The sequence below is a fragment of the Hippopotamus amphibius genome, chromosome 12 (genome assembly GCF_030028045.1).
Source record: "Hippopotamus amphibius kiboko isolate mHipAmp2 chromosome 12, mHipAmp2.hap2, whole genome shotgun sequence".
In the NCBI taxonomy this organism is placed as follows: Eukaryota; Metazoa; Chordata; class Mammalia; order Artiodactyla; family Hippopotamidae; genus Hippopotamus; species Hippopotamus amphibius.
The window spans coordinates 46,175,940-46,189,508 of NC_080197.1; the positions used below are offsets into that span (position 1 = coordinate 46,175,940).

At 41.2% G+C, this 13,569-nt stretch overlaps 1 protein-coding gene across 5 annotated transcripts in view; it reads right to left on the minus strand.

The window, feature by feature from the left end:
* PLCB1 (phospholipase C beta 1) overlaps positions 1–13,569 on the minus strand; it is a 688,164-nt gene that overhangs the window by 131,503 nt on the left and 543,092 nt on the right. For all 5 annotated transcript variants that reach the window (XM_057701470.1, XM_057701473.1, XM_057701472.1 and 2 more), the window contains 5 exons: positions 11,520–11,604; positions 10,015–10,192; positions 5,886–5,953; positions 3,831–3,927; positions 1,449–1,533 (listed from right to left, as the gene is read on the minus strand). In XM_057701470.1, the coding sequence (XP_057557453.1) occupies positions 1,449–1,533; positions 3,831–3,927; positions 5,886–5,953; positions 10,015–10,192; positions 11,520–11,604 (513 nt within the window). The remainder of the gene's footprint in view (positions 1–1,448; positions 1,534–3,830; positions 3,928–5,885; positions 5,954–10,014; positions 10,193–11,519; positions 11,605–13,569) is intronic.

Consider the following 13,569-nt stretch of genomic DNA (forward strand, 5'->3'; position numbering starts at 1 on the left):
AATATGTAAAAAGCTTTCTGAACAAACAGAGTAAATGTGCTTTTATAATAGAAATGTAGCAGAGACTTGTGGGTTTACCCACCCAAACTAATAAGGTAACAAAAATGGTTGAGTCAATGTGATTTTGTGGAGATTATTAAGGACCAGCTGAGCGATTAAGGGCACGTGAGGAAGTCTGAGCATAGCAAGTCATGTGACGATGATATTGTGCTTGGCAGAAGCAGATAATATGAACTGTACGGCTATTTTAGAACTGCTCTGCTCATTTTCTTAGCCTTCTCAGGGAATGCTACTTGCCAAAACTCTGGTACTCTTTATGATTGATAACAAGGTAAATATAGCGCAGAAGGTTTTGATCTTGTCTCATATTTTGGTTCCTACCGTCATCAGTTTTCCATCCTGAGAGCCTTTTAGTTATTGGGTGATGCTCTGTCTTTAAAACGCAACTGACTGTTTCTATTACCAAGTTTGGTGGAGGTTAGCTCAGGTTCTGAGCTCGGCAGGAGAGTTGGGTCAAATAGAGTTTGAAACTTAAATTCTGGATCTTGTGAGCTGTATGATCCAGGCAAGTTATTTCCCTTTTCTGTGCCTCAGTTTCCTCATCTATAAAAGGTGTTAAACAATGCCTATATTATAGGACTCTTGTGAGGATTAAATAAGACATGTAAAAGACAAAGGTCCATCACGTAGTTAGTAATTAATGAATATTAATGAGCACGATGTACTGTCACTTCATTTATGGAGTTTATATTTGTTTCCTCTACTACTGTTAATGAGTTTTAAAGGTGACTTTCTTATTCTAGGACTTTCATGAAATTGGGCTGTTTGGGGCATTTAAAATTAATTTTATGAAAAATATTTAAAGACCCATGTCATTTAAATTTTGATTCAGGGATAAAATTAAAAACTTTCTGTTGTCAGGAGTAACAAACAAAGCCATTATTAGTAATATATATTTATACTATCATCATCAGCATCCCAATTATGTCGATTGGACATCTGTTATCTGTAAGGATGTGAGACACCAAAAAAGTATCTATATTATATATAATAGAATATGTACACTTTATACATACCATACTTTACATGTATACAGTACACACACACATTTTACATATGTTGTCCCTAACCCAAACAGCAAGCCATAAAGCTGGTATCATCATTTCTGTTTTACAGGTGAGAAAACTCAGAAGGAGTATGCTAATTACCAAGGGATAAAGAGTTTGATGGTGTGAAGGTAACCCGGAAATCTGGGCTTCCTTTACTCCAAGGCCAGTTCTCTTTTCCACGTGCCAGACTATTCCGCAAACCCGAGACCATTTATCACCCCCAGGTGACAGCCTTAAGCCATTTCATGCACCTTTCTCCTTATTAAAGACAAAAATGAAACAAATAGCACATGACTTCACTCTTGCTGATTCAACGGACGTCCGTCAAATCAAGGATACTCTACAAATTCCACCGGAGACTTTGTAAGTTGCTCAAGTCCTTTGGTTTCCACAAAGGAAGACATTTCGAAGCTTCTGTTTCTTTCTGGACAAAAAAAAGGTGAGAAATAAAATTCAATATTATAAATGATAGCATGTATAAAGTAGGTAAATGGTCCCTGAAGTTGAGGGCAAAGAATCCTCAAAAAACTTTTATAGTCAATGTTGTTTTCAGTGGACTATTTACCTGTTACAAAAGTTGTCTTGATGTCTTTTCTAATATTTGCTACCTGGTGTTGTGCAAGTTAGGGACCTGGTGGCATTAGAGTGGGAAAATGAACTTTAGATGTGGAGAGTGTGGCCAGGAAAGATGTTTTGTCAAAAGAGCAGGGGCCCTGTGGGAATCTTTTGTTCTAAATCCACTCAGATTGGTTTCTGGAGGCCATCATTGAGAATTAACAATACAGACCATGTGTACATTCCTGCTAGATGCCGACTCTCTTTTATACCTACCTTGGCATCACCTCAAGTTTATAGAGACCCTTTCGGTTGAAATGACTAACTTGACATTAGAATTGTGTTATCTTAAAGCAGAAGGATCCTTGGACATTTTCTGGTCTGATGGCCTCATTTTCAGATTAGATGACAGAGGCCATAGAGGTGAATGTACTAGAGGCCTCAATATTCTTGGACACAGAGCAACAACTTGAAAGTGAAAGCCAAGCTTCCATTTAGAGTGAGAGAAACCAAACAAAGTTATCTTAGTTTAGAAAGACTGAGAGCCAAGCAGCTTCTCTGCCCTCTTCCAAACTAGAAGGAAATCACACTGTTACATACTGACTAAAATGTGTCATCTGGAGCTCCCTGATTTAAACTGAGTTAAATTGAAGCCTCTTTCCCTCTTTGATGCCCACTTTCCATAATTAAAACCTCATTTTTCTTCCTAGTCATTCCCAGATTTCTCCTTTACCCAACTCGTCACCTTCCCCAATTTAATCGACTCTAAAGGAAACCCCTACTTCTCTTATTTTGGTCCATCAAAATTCTACTTTCATATGATTATCTTAAGCACGACTGTTAATTAAAATTAAGTCAGTGTAACAGGTTCTTTGTAAAATATGTACAGCGTTCTTTTGAAAAAAGTGAGAAAATGATATAAAACACTAGGAGAAAAGTACTTGCTTGTAAATCTTCAGCTGGTGCTGTTGTCACCAAGTTCTAAAGGGCCTAAATGTACCAGCTCCTTCTCAGTTTGCCTACTTGTCTGGGAACTTTTGACTCATGAATTAGGAAAACTTGTTTCACAGCCAAAGAAAGTTATAGTAACATAAAAATAACTATAGGATGTTTCACATCGAACAGCTTGTAGTAAGAAGTACCAGGAATTATAATGCTAAAGAAACTTTTGAAATCCTTATGTATAAATCTTACTGGAAGTTAAATTCTTTGTTGTAGAGATCTAGATACTGTATGTTATTAAGATTCTTTGGGCAAAATTATACAATTACACATTAAGTGTGTTATGTAGAGGCTTAGAGTTTGGTATTATCTATAAAAGTCTCCTTTATAAGAGGCGGCTGTGTTTAAGCAAAAATGCAGCTTTTAGAGCACATGCTCATAAAAGTAGCTAAAACGTCCCAAGGATTCTCTTAACCTAATAGTGTTTTATAGTTCATGCAAACACAAAGGGCAATTTGCTAAAAGGGCTCCTTTCTGTGGGTGGAGGAAAGACGATGTATGTATATGATCTGCATCCAGTATGGCTGGGTAGCTGGATGAACAGAAAACACCAAGTGACATGAAGTTCATGATATACTCCCCTAAATATATAAATCATAGGCCGAACAAGCGGAATGTGGGTGAACTGGCTGATTTGGTTCTCTTTCTAGTCAATATTTATCAGGGCTGATCAAGCCTGGCTGCTTCCTTTCTAGGGGATGGTTAAATAGTTTATTTCAACACTGTCGTTTATGTAATTGATGGAATGCACATGTGGTCACAAATGAAAAATACTGTAAAACCCTCAATTAGCCGTACTCTGGTCTGATATTTTTTAGATAACCACGAATGGCCTGTAGCTCTGTTAAGAATTTTTGGAAAACATCATGGAATACTTTCTCATATGCTTATAAATATATAAATAAATATATAAATATTTACTTATATAAATATATAAGCAAATATATAAATATAAATATATACTTATATATTTACATATATACTTATATATATTTACATATGTATTTATTTAGATATGTAAAAACCCGATAGTAAATTCACATGTATATTCACGATTTCATAGAATAGTTCTAGTAAGGGTAACATTTTTTGGTCTAATTACCTTGTGTTTAAAATATACTCATTATATGCTACATTAGGGGGTTTTCTCCAGGGAAAACTTACTTTTTGAAATTTCGAACGACTCAAACTTGACTGGCTGAATATAGTTCACCAGATTAGACATCTCTTCTGTGGCCATGGCCTCGCTCCCCGCGGTCCCCTGCAAGCAGGAGTAAAAATAGTGTCCCCAGAGTCAGCTCGATGCTGTGGAGGGTTGTTTTCCCAGGGCAATGATCAAATGCCCCCTGAGAGCAGAAAATTATCAGTCCTCTTCTGAAAACGATTATCACCAACAGAAAATGGATTACGGGAGAAGGAAAAGCAGTACCTCATGCTACACAGTGAGGGGTGGGAGGAGGGAGATTTAGGGGCGGCCGCATCAGTACCACCTGAGAGCTCGTGAGAGATGAAGCCTCTCGGCCCCCTGTGCAGGCCTCCTGAACCAGAAATGGCACTTTACTAAGGTGATTCAAACGCACAGCAAAGTTTAAGAAGCCCTGAGCTGTGTCTCATCTGCCAAAGCAGGGAGTCTGCAGGTGATGTCTGAAGTTCACATATCAAGATTGCACTGTACAATACAAAAATGAGTGACACTGCATGAATCACAAATTGTTATAAAAAAAAAAGGTTGCCGGTGGAAGCGGGTTGGGGTGGACAAACAAATACTGCTTTTCTTTAAAAACTTTCCTCCCTCCCTCCCTTTCTGGGGAGGGAGGGAGGTTCTAGAGCCAGACTGTCTAATTTTAAATCCCGAGCCCATCACTTAGAAACTGTGCAATGTCGGGCAAGTCACTTAACTGCTCTGTGCCTCAGTTTGCTCACCTGCAAAATCAGAATAAAATCAGTCCCAGCAGCATATAGGGTTTTTGTGATTATTAAATGAATTAATTTCTGTGAAGGAGCTCAGAACAGTGCCCAGCACATAGTAAAACCTTGTGTTACTTTAGCTACTATTAGTTATTACACACCACTTTGATAAAGTATTTTATAAAGAAGAAAGCCAATACTGCACTATTGGTATGGACAGACCTCTGCAGGCTGATCTAATATATTCTCCCATTTTTAGAAGAGAGGATACATGGAGATGAGGTTTCTTTCAAAAACTTCTGTAACAATATTAAGGTTAATTGTTAATTGGGAAATATTCGTTTGTAAATGGCCATCCAATTAGTAAGATAGTTTTAAAATGATCAAAAATCACTGATGAAAAGTTTATACAATTGAAATAATTCTCAGGAAAAACTACTCTGTAACAGTTTTCCTTCTGGATTTTAAGTTGAAATTTAATGGGGAAATGTAATGAATCAAAAATTTAGACTATTAAAGGAAATAATTATATAAGAGGAAGAACATCATGTAAGAACAGCTTATTATACATTATTTATCCTTATTAGCTAAATTGGAAAGATACGAATACTGAGACAAATACTTTCCAACATATTTGAAAGCAGATTCGGTATAAACATTCTGAACAAGACTCCTGCTAAAAGAAAGCTTTAAAATCCCAATTGACCTATCCTTGATTTGCTTCTGGATTCTGTGCAATTAATATTTCTGAGCTGATGGAGTTATTTGGGAAGCTTGAGCTTATGTCAGTAGATATCTCTAGCGGTTCCAAAATTACAACGCAGAATTCCACCACCGTCCAGTGGTTAGGACTCCGTGCTTCCACTGCCGAGGGCCTGGGTTCAATCCCTGGTCGGGGAAGTAATATCCCATAAGCCAAGGCAGCCAAAAAAAGTCAAAATTACAACAATGAAATTTATGTCACGTTTATAAACATTTCTCCAAACCTCATGTCTTCTCTGGACTTTGGACCATTGACAGTGTATTTAATTGCCTCAAAAACTGAAGCGGGCAGTTGGAGGTCACAAAATTTGAATTCAGTCCCAAGACACCACATTTGACGGAAGGCAGCCTCGGCAACACTGTTCCTCACACAGAACTTTGCTTGATGCCATGCTTGTTCCCTTAGCGACCAGTTTGCATCTTCAGTTTCTAACTCTTTTCACCACTAGATGGCAGCAGGCGACTGGGAACTACACGCCGAGAGAGCAGCCTGGACTGGCCAGTTAGCCAAAGGCGTCCCTGACGGGAGGTAAAGCCCTAGAAACCTACCTCATCCATCGACGACTTTTTACAGTCATCGTCGTCGTCATCATCGTCACTCTCCGTGTCAGCCTCTCCTGCCAAATTTGAATAACAGATCATGAAGTAAACAAGCGTTCACAGATTTGAAGCGCATGTGACATGTGCGTTACCAAACATTTCCGTGGAAGTTGGCCTTTCACCGTTCTGAAATGATTCTCTTGGATATTTAAATTTTATTAATTATAGAGAATTATACTGACATTTTGAATATGGATTTTTTTCTAAATTTGATTTGTGAATACCATTTGAAATTTCTAAACTCTGTAAGAGGTGCTTGCCTTAACATTTTTATCTATGTTTTACAAAACATACAGCATCTCATACAGTTAGCTCTCTCTGGTGCATGTATCCTATTTTGATGTATACATTCTCTTTCAGGGTCTCCATGACCCTAAAACAGAGAAACTATCACTTTCCCATTTTTCCCTCTTCTCCTTGGCCTTGACTCTTCCACGTGACGCTTGGCCAGCGCTCAGGGACCTTGTTGCTATTTTTCCAATGCCAGAGAGGACCAGACAGAAGTCGAGGTAGAAGACAAGAGCTGGGACAGGAGTGGGGGCTTTAGTAGCACACCTAATTCGACACAACTGTCAGGTACCATTTGTGTCCTGTGATTTGCCTGCAGGCTTCTTTAATGGAGGCACTGTTGTCTAAACACTGTACGTATCTTAAAAAATGGAGATAGTCTGTTCAAAAGGGCAGGGTAAAATGGGTGACCTCTTAAAATAATTATGCATGTAATGTACCTCGGTCAGATATAATGCAGCTTCATGTGTAGCCAATACACAGTCATTTCAGGAGATTGTTTTTCTCTCCAAAATTAGGTGGATGATACCACTTTAAATATTCACACTGGTATAAGGCACTACATTCTTCCCAGCTCTAGGCTTCAGTCAGACCCAGTAATATCAGTTATGTAACAAGATTTTCAAGTAAAAAGTAAAGAAAGCATACTTCTACATTGTTTGATTAGACTTCTTTCAGGGTCCACAGGGTGCAATAGCACAATAAGCCCAGTAGATGGCAATATTGGCTCAACAATGAGGCAACTTACACTGGCCAGTACCTCCCCTCCCTGCATTCTATAAATTAGCTGCCCTGTTCAATCTCTATAAATGACACTGCCCACAGCACTTCCCCCAAGAAGCTTATAAATGTTTTCATTTGGCTGACAAAATCCAATCGATTACTGAATAGTAGCAATGAGCAAAGTATTCATGGAATACTCTTTAGAGGGAAAAGATGTCTGGGAGCAACAGGGCTTATTATTTACAGCTTGTTTACTAAAGAAAGCCACATACAACCACTTTATGATGCTAATATGTGTTAGCTAATGAGGGAATCAATCCCACTTTGAATAGAGAACAAAGCTTATCTTAGAGACATTCTTTTAAGAGGTTGACAAAATTTTTTATAGTTTTTGTAACTATTTTTTGTTTTTTAATTAGAGGGTGTTCTTTTTATTGAGTAATTTAAGAAGTTTGGCAGAACAGTGCTTCATGGTACATAGCAACACAGCAGAATGTCCAATAATCAGGCCGTTCTCTAGTTTACTTGGGAAAGAAAAGCTCTGTCATCCTTTACTCTATGAGCAGGGACCTGATTTCTTCCTTATAAGTTTTTTTGAGGGACCTTGGCGGAATCTTGCTGAAAAAAAAAATCATCCTAGTTCTTTAAGACAAGTGTATGGTCAAAGGGTTGGATCTCTTGGGGGAAGATCTGGCCAACAGGGGCCGTGAAAAGTAGATTAACTTTGATATAAGAAACATTTCAAGTTTTTCATGTTACTTGAGATCCCAGTGCTGAAAACATCTACAGACCAAATGGTGAATTAGCAGTGCTTTTTATTCAGGGGCCTACCTACATATTTAAATGTCCAAAAATTTCCATCAAAATAAATAAAGATTGCACAACAGAGGATGGGGCTAGCTTAGGAAATCTACTGAATTACTAACAGATTGCTGCTGCTTCTCTGAATTAAGCAATAAGATTCACTGCCTGTGAAAAATCGTCATTTGTGTCATGCATCCAGTTAATAAGAGGGAGAGAACTGGGGAAGGCAGATGGTAAAACAACAAGCTCTCACATGCAAAAGAAGACATGGTTTACTCGCTAACACTCAAGGGGTAGAGTCGTGCTGGGAAATAGGTGGCCTGTTAGTGACTTTCATTCCAAAACTTCAAAGAGAACATTCTCACTGAGAAGGAAAGTTATTTTTGAAAAAAGAATCAGACTTGTGTAATAATGTTTGAAACATACATTTAAAAACTACCAAAAAATCTCAAGGAATTACATAACGTCTGTGGAGAAGGGTTTTAATCTAAATAAAAATAATTGGTAATTTTGTGATGGAAAAATAGAAGAAAAGATAAATCAGAGTCCTGGCCAACCTTTTTTGTTTTTTTTCCCTGATTGCCCTAGAGTTTATATTTTAATTTTTAAAAATTATTTTTAAATCTTTTGACATGTGATAGGTATACAGAAAAGTACGCATACCACATGTGTTCTGTGTGTAAACCAAACAGACCTTAGGAAATAGGACCCAGATCAAGAAACAAAATATAACCAGTGTCCAGAAGCCTCTTTGGGTCCCTTCTAGTCACTTCTTCATCAGGAGTAACCATCTCCTGACCTCTAATGGTCTAGGTTAGTTCTGCCGTTTCTGTAATTTATATAAATGGAATCAAACAGTGGATACTTCTTTTCTGCATTTGATTTCTTTTACTCAACATTATGTTTCTAAGTCAAGATTCATCCATATTGTTGTGTGGACTGTAGATCATTATTGCTACATATTAATCCATGGGGGGAATATAGCACGATGTATTTATCTGTTGGTGGGCTATTCTGAACAGAGCTGCGTTAAGCAGTTCTTGTACGTGTATCTTGGGGAACGAACATCTGCACGCATTTCTGTTGGGTGTATGCCTCGGAAGCGAATTCTCTGGGGCACCGCGGATGCATATCTTATGTTCAACTTCGCTTTTGTAGATGCTGCCAAACAGTTTTCCAAAGTGATTATCCCAAGGTTAGCTAAATTTTTATTGAAGAACTTTCTAGATTTAAGCTTAAAGTTTCCTTTACTTGTTCACCCTCCAATCAGGACACATTTGTAATGCACTTTTCAGATTGCCAAGACTCTGACTAGAGTTGGAAAAGAACTTAGACTAAATGACAAATAATTCAAAGGAAATGGGTGACCACTTTGAATTCTTTTTTCATCAATCACAAAAATGTATTTCAACTTAAATCTAAACCGAAAATTAATGACACTAAACATCACCTAGTAGCTTTGATAGATAACTCAAGTAACTTTACCATTTCACATTTTAAAAGAGCTCTGTAGAAGGTGGATGAGTCGAATGGTCCAGAACTCTTCAGCATATTGTCAGTGAGAATGCATTTGGTAAACATCTTGTGTCCGGACCTATAGTTAATGTCAAGGGATCTCTGCCCTTGAGAAGCTTAAAACCACATGGTCACTCCAAAGATTATTTGGCTTATGTGGTAGCCAGAATCATGGCCTCCCCCAAATGCCCACGTCCTGTGAATATCTCCTGCGTCCTGTGAATACACCGCAAGAGGGACTTTGCAGATGAGATTAAGTTAAGGACCTTGAAATGGGAGAGATGATTCTAGATTACCTGGATAGGTCCAATGTAATGACCTGACTGCTGAAAAGCAGAGGGGCTTTTCCAGCTGTGGTCCAAGGGAAATATGATGACAGAAGAAGTGAGATGGGACATTGCTGGCTTTGAAGCTAGAGGAAGGCGGCCACGAGCCGATGAATGTGGGTGGCCTCTAAGGAGCTGGAAAAGCAAAGAGTAGGATTTCCCAGAGCCTCCAGAAAGGAAAACAGCCCTGCTGACACCTGGAGTTTAGCCCAGGGAGGCTGTGTGGGCCTTCTGTCCTGCAGAACTGCAGGCTCATACGTTTGTGTAGTTTTAAACCACGAGGTTTATAACAGAAATCGAAAAACCACACAGTCTAAAACTGTGCCCAAGAAGAAATGTTAAAAGGCTTTCTAAGTTAATTCCAGGGCAGCAATTCTTAAACCCACACATAACAGGGTTACAAGAGCCCGCCAGCCCCTCACCGGCTCCCGGGGACGAGGGCTCAAACACACTGGAGGAGTCGCTGTACGTGTTGGAGGCTTGTTCCGAGAGCTTCTTTTTGCCACTTCCTTCTGACGACTTGTGTGATTTCTTCTTATTTTTCACCAAAATTTTGTACATTAAATCCATAGGGCTTGGAAGAGGAACTCCAGATTCCAGCTAGCGGGAAAAAGAGCACATTCTTTAAAAACACTGTCCCTTCCTTTCAAATTCTCTCCCCAAAACCCCCGGGACTGCGTTAGATTCCAAGAGCTTCCAGATTATTCTTTACTAGCTTCAACACAGCTCATTAAGCTGTTCTAAGGGTGTCTTATTCGGGGGCTGGTTCATAGCTCTTTCTTTTTTCACATGAAAGGTGTATTTTAATTACTGTATTCTTTATTTTCCCACGAGAAATCTGCATGAATAAGACCATAGGAATGTACTGGGTGATTGGCACGTTAGCCCAAAGTTTCATGAATTTTCTGGTGGACCCTCTGAATCCAACCATCTTGATTTAGGACAGATAGGAAGGCCTTGGCCTGGATCTTCAAAGGATGGAAGCCAGTTAGAGTGTGGCACCTGCCAGGAAGCTGGTAAAGACAAGCAGGCCCTTCTGGGCAAGCCCTTAGACTCAACTTTTCAGATGCAGTTTAAAAACAGCAAAACCCTCATCCTGGCACGAGGTAGTTAAGTGGCACATCTTGGCATCAGCAGACGTGGACTGGGTGGCTTCAGACTTCCTGGCTGCCCTGAGATTCAAGCTATTTGCAAGTCTTCTTTCTAGTGTGTCCAGCTTGTACCTCTAATGGGAAAATCAATTTCCCATGAGAAGGTTATTATATACTGCATCAGATAGCATGTATGCAAATCCCAAGACAGGTTATTTTTAGAAATCTATGAACTCCTGTAAGCTGGCCCTCTATTCTTCACTTGCAACCAGTTGGGGACTGGTATGAAATCATGAAAGGATGTGGAGACTGAGGTAAAGGGCTGAAGAAGGAAAAGGCTACTTGACAACCTTTCTGGGCTTTCCTTCCCAAAGCAGGCATGTTACCACGGCAATAGGAGGCCCGGATTCTGCTGGGCGCGTGCAAGGAAGTGAGGGGTGGCCATCAGGGATGGGCCGGAGTGTCACTGTGCCACCTTCAATGTCCCATTTTGCTGACCCATTTCTTTCAAAGGGGTGTGATGAGGTTCCCTGGGAGGTGGCCAGAGCCCGTGCCCTGGGACTCCCTCTGTGGGCTGATCGTGATTGTGGAAATTCTGCAGTCCTGACTGGCTCACGCAGGGCAGTGAGGGAGGGAGGAGGCTGTGGGCAGAGGAGGAGGACAGATGGATGTCTGCCCCTCTCAGGGGAGGTCCCTGACGGCCTTCCCTCGTCAGAGGGCTCACTGTCGACTCATACCAAGAAACATACACATGGAAAGGATGTAAGGAAGTCTTTCCCTAAGCCAGTCACAGAGAAGGCGTGTGTTCCTTTGGGATGAGCATCAGAACTGCTTACCGGGTACTTTTCCAGCGGCTCCATGAGAAGGGCGTCCCCGAAGATCAGCCGGCAGTACTCTGCCATCTTGGCCTGCTGCTTCGGGCTGAAGGGAGGGAAGGAGAGTGAGCACGGGGTCATTCACAGAGGCTGGACAGGGTGCCTCTGTGTCATCAGTTCCTGAGAGAGGTCACTTCCTCCTCCTACCCCTCAGGATGGCTTTTATCATTCTAAATCCCTGTTTACGATTCTGACTTGTGTGGATTTGAATGTCACACACAGGTGGACGGGGAGGCTCTTCCCAAAGCTGAGCTGCAGGGACACAGAGGGAGGGGACAGCAGGTCACCTGCTTGCCACTGCATGCTTGAATGTCCCAGAGTTAGAGACTCAGTACCTTTTGCTTAATTTCCTGATTCTAAGCCAAATGCCAGATACTTGGCAGAACTCATTCATGACTCTATGTGGCTTCTTGGGTGAAATTTGTCTAATGGACAGAGCTGCGTTGCAAAGAAGTGTTTACAAGGAGGTGTGGGGAGAGAGGAAAGCAAGGGAGCTGGACCGTGAGAGAATCTCAAAATGCAGAATGGAAAAGGCTGACGGGCAGAAGTGGGTCCATGTGGGAGGGGGCCCTGGAGGAAAGACAAGAGAAGCAGGCACCTTGGGAAAGACTGTCTGCAGCCCTTTTGTGCACAAGAGGGAAGCAAAGGTGGTGTCAGCCTGTGGAGGTGCCAGTAGGAACCTGGTTTGATTGGAAAAGCCTGGAGCTGCTGGGTTCACTGAGCTGAGCACCAGACTCTCATCCACTTGGGATCTATAAAATGCAGAGGAAAATAACTGTTCTTGGGAAGGGGTAGAGGATGCTGAGGAGATGAAGTGAAGTAAGTAATAGATGTAAAAGCCTTTGAAATGTAAGATGATCCCAGTGACACAAGGCAGCCTCGCCAGCTAGACCAGACGGACGAGAGCCCCCTCACATGTAAACACAGTTGATACGAGGGAACATCTATGGTCTTTCAAAACTCCTACTTCCCTTGACCTTTTAAAAAAGCAATTCTCCTTCTGTAGGATGTTGAATATTATTATAAAGGTATCCCACTCCATCAAGTTGTATGGACGGTGGTTTTGATCTTCAGCCTGTTGGACTCACTTTCCAATAGTTGTCTCTATATGCTGCAATGTTTATTTTAGTAGAACTGGGGCTGTAGCAAGAATAGGTGACAGAGGTCCTTCTTTACTATGATTCAAATTGGTTATAAAATGTGATTCTTATTTTCATTCCTTCTGTCATGACTGGTAAACCTGATCGTGGACCGTTTTTCCCGGGAAGGAGGGTGCTTTGGGGGTTCAGATCACATTGCGATGGTCCACGTGGAGAAGAGCTCTTTACATCCCCTTTTTAAAGAGCATATATTTTAGGGGTCAATGAGTTCTCTGGGCTTCAGATATGAGCCCAAGGTCACTGCTTTCTTAGAACTGTAAGGGGAGGCACAGGAGAGATTCACAGAATTTGCAAAGCCCTACGTGACAACCTCCCAAATTCTCATCACACCTTTTTTGACCTGTAGGAGATTTTACCGTGCAGCTCACGCAGCTCTTGGAGTTTCCTGCAGCTTTCCCCAGCAGTGTCGCCAAGGGAGGAAAAACTGCCAGTTGGAGAACTTATTCTGAAAAGCATAGGGGGTGGTTGCTTAGCAGTAACGTGTAATAGTTGGGGAACAAGCAGAAAAGTGGCTGATTTGGCCGAACAGCCCTGGGCATCCACAGTTCAGACACCCTTGCTCAAAAGACAAGCTGGCCCAGGGCTCCACAAGCCAGTGGGCTCTGCGGCTATAGCGGAGACAAGTCCGCTTGTGCTGGTCCTACACTTTCCAGGCTGCACAAAAGAAACTGTCCAACCCTCCCACTTCACTTTCATGGAGTGATGCTATGAAGTAGAGCTTTGCTATTCCAAGCATGGTCCAAAGATCAGCAGCACCAACAGGGCCTGGAGCTGGTTGGGAATGCAGTTTCTAGGCCTCCTGGGAAGGCAGGCACATTCTGAGTTGGAATCTCTGGGGAAGCAGGGCTCAG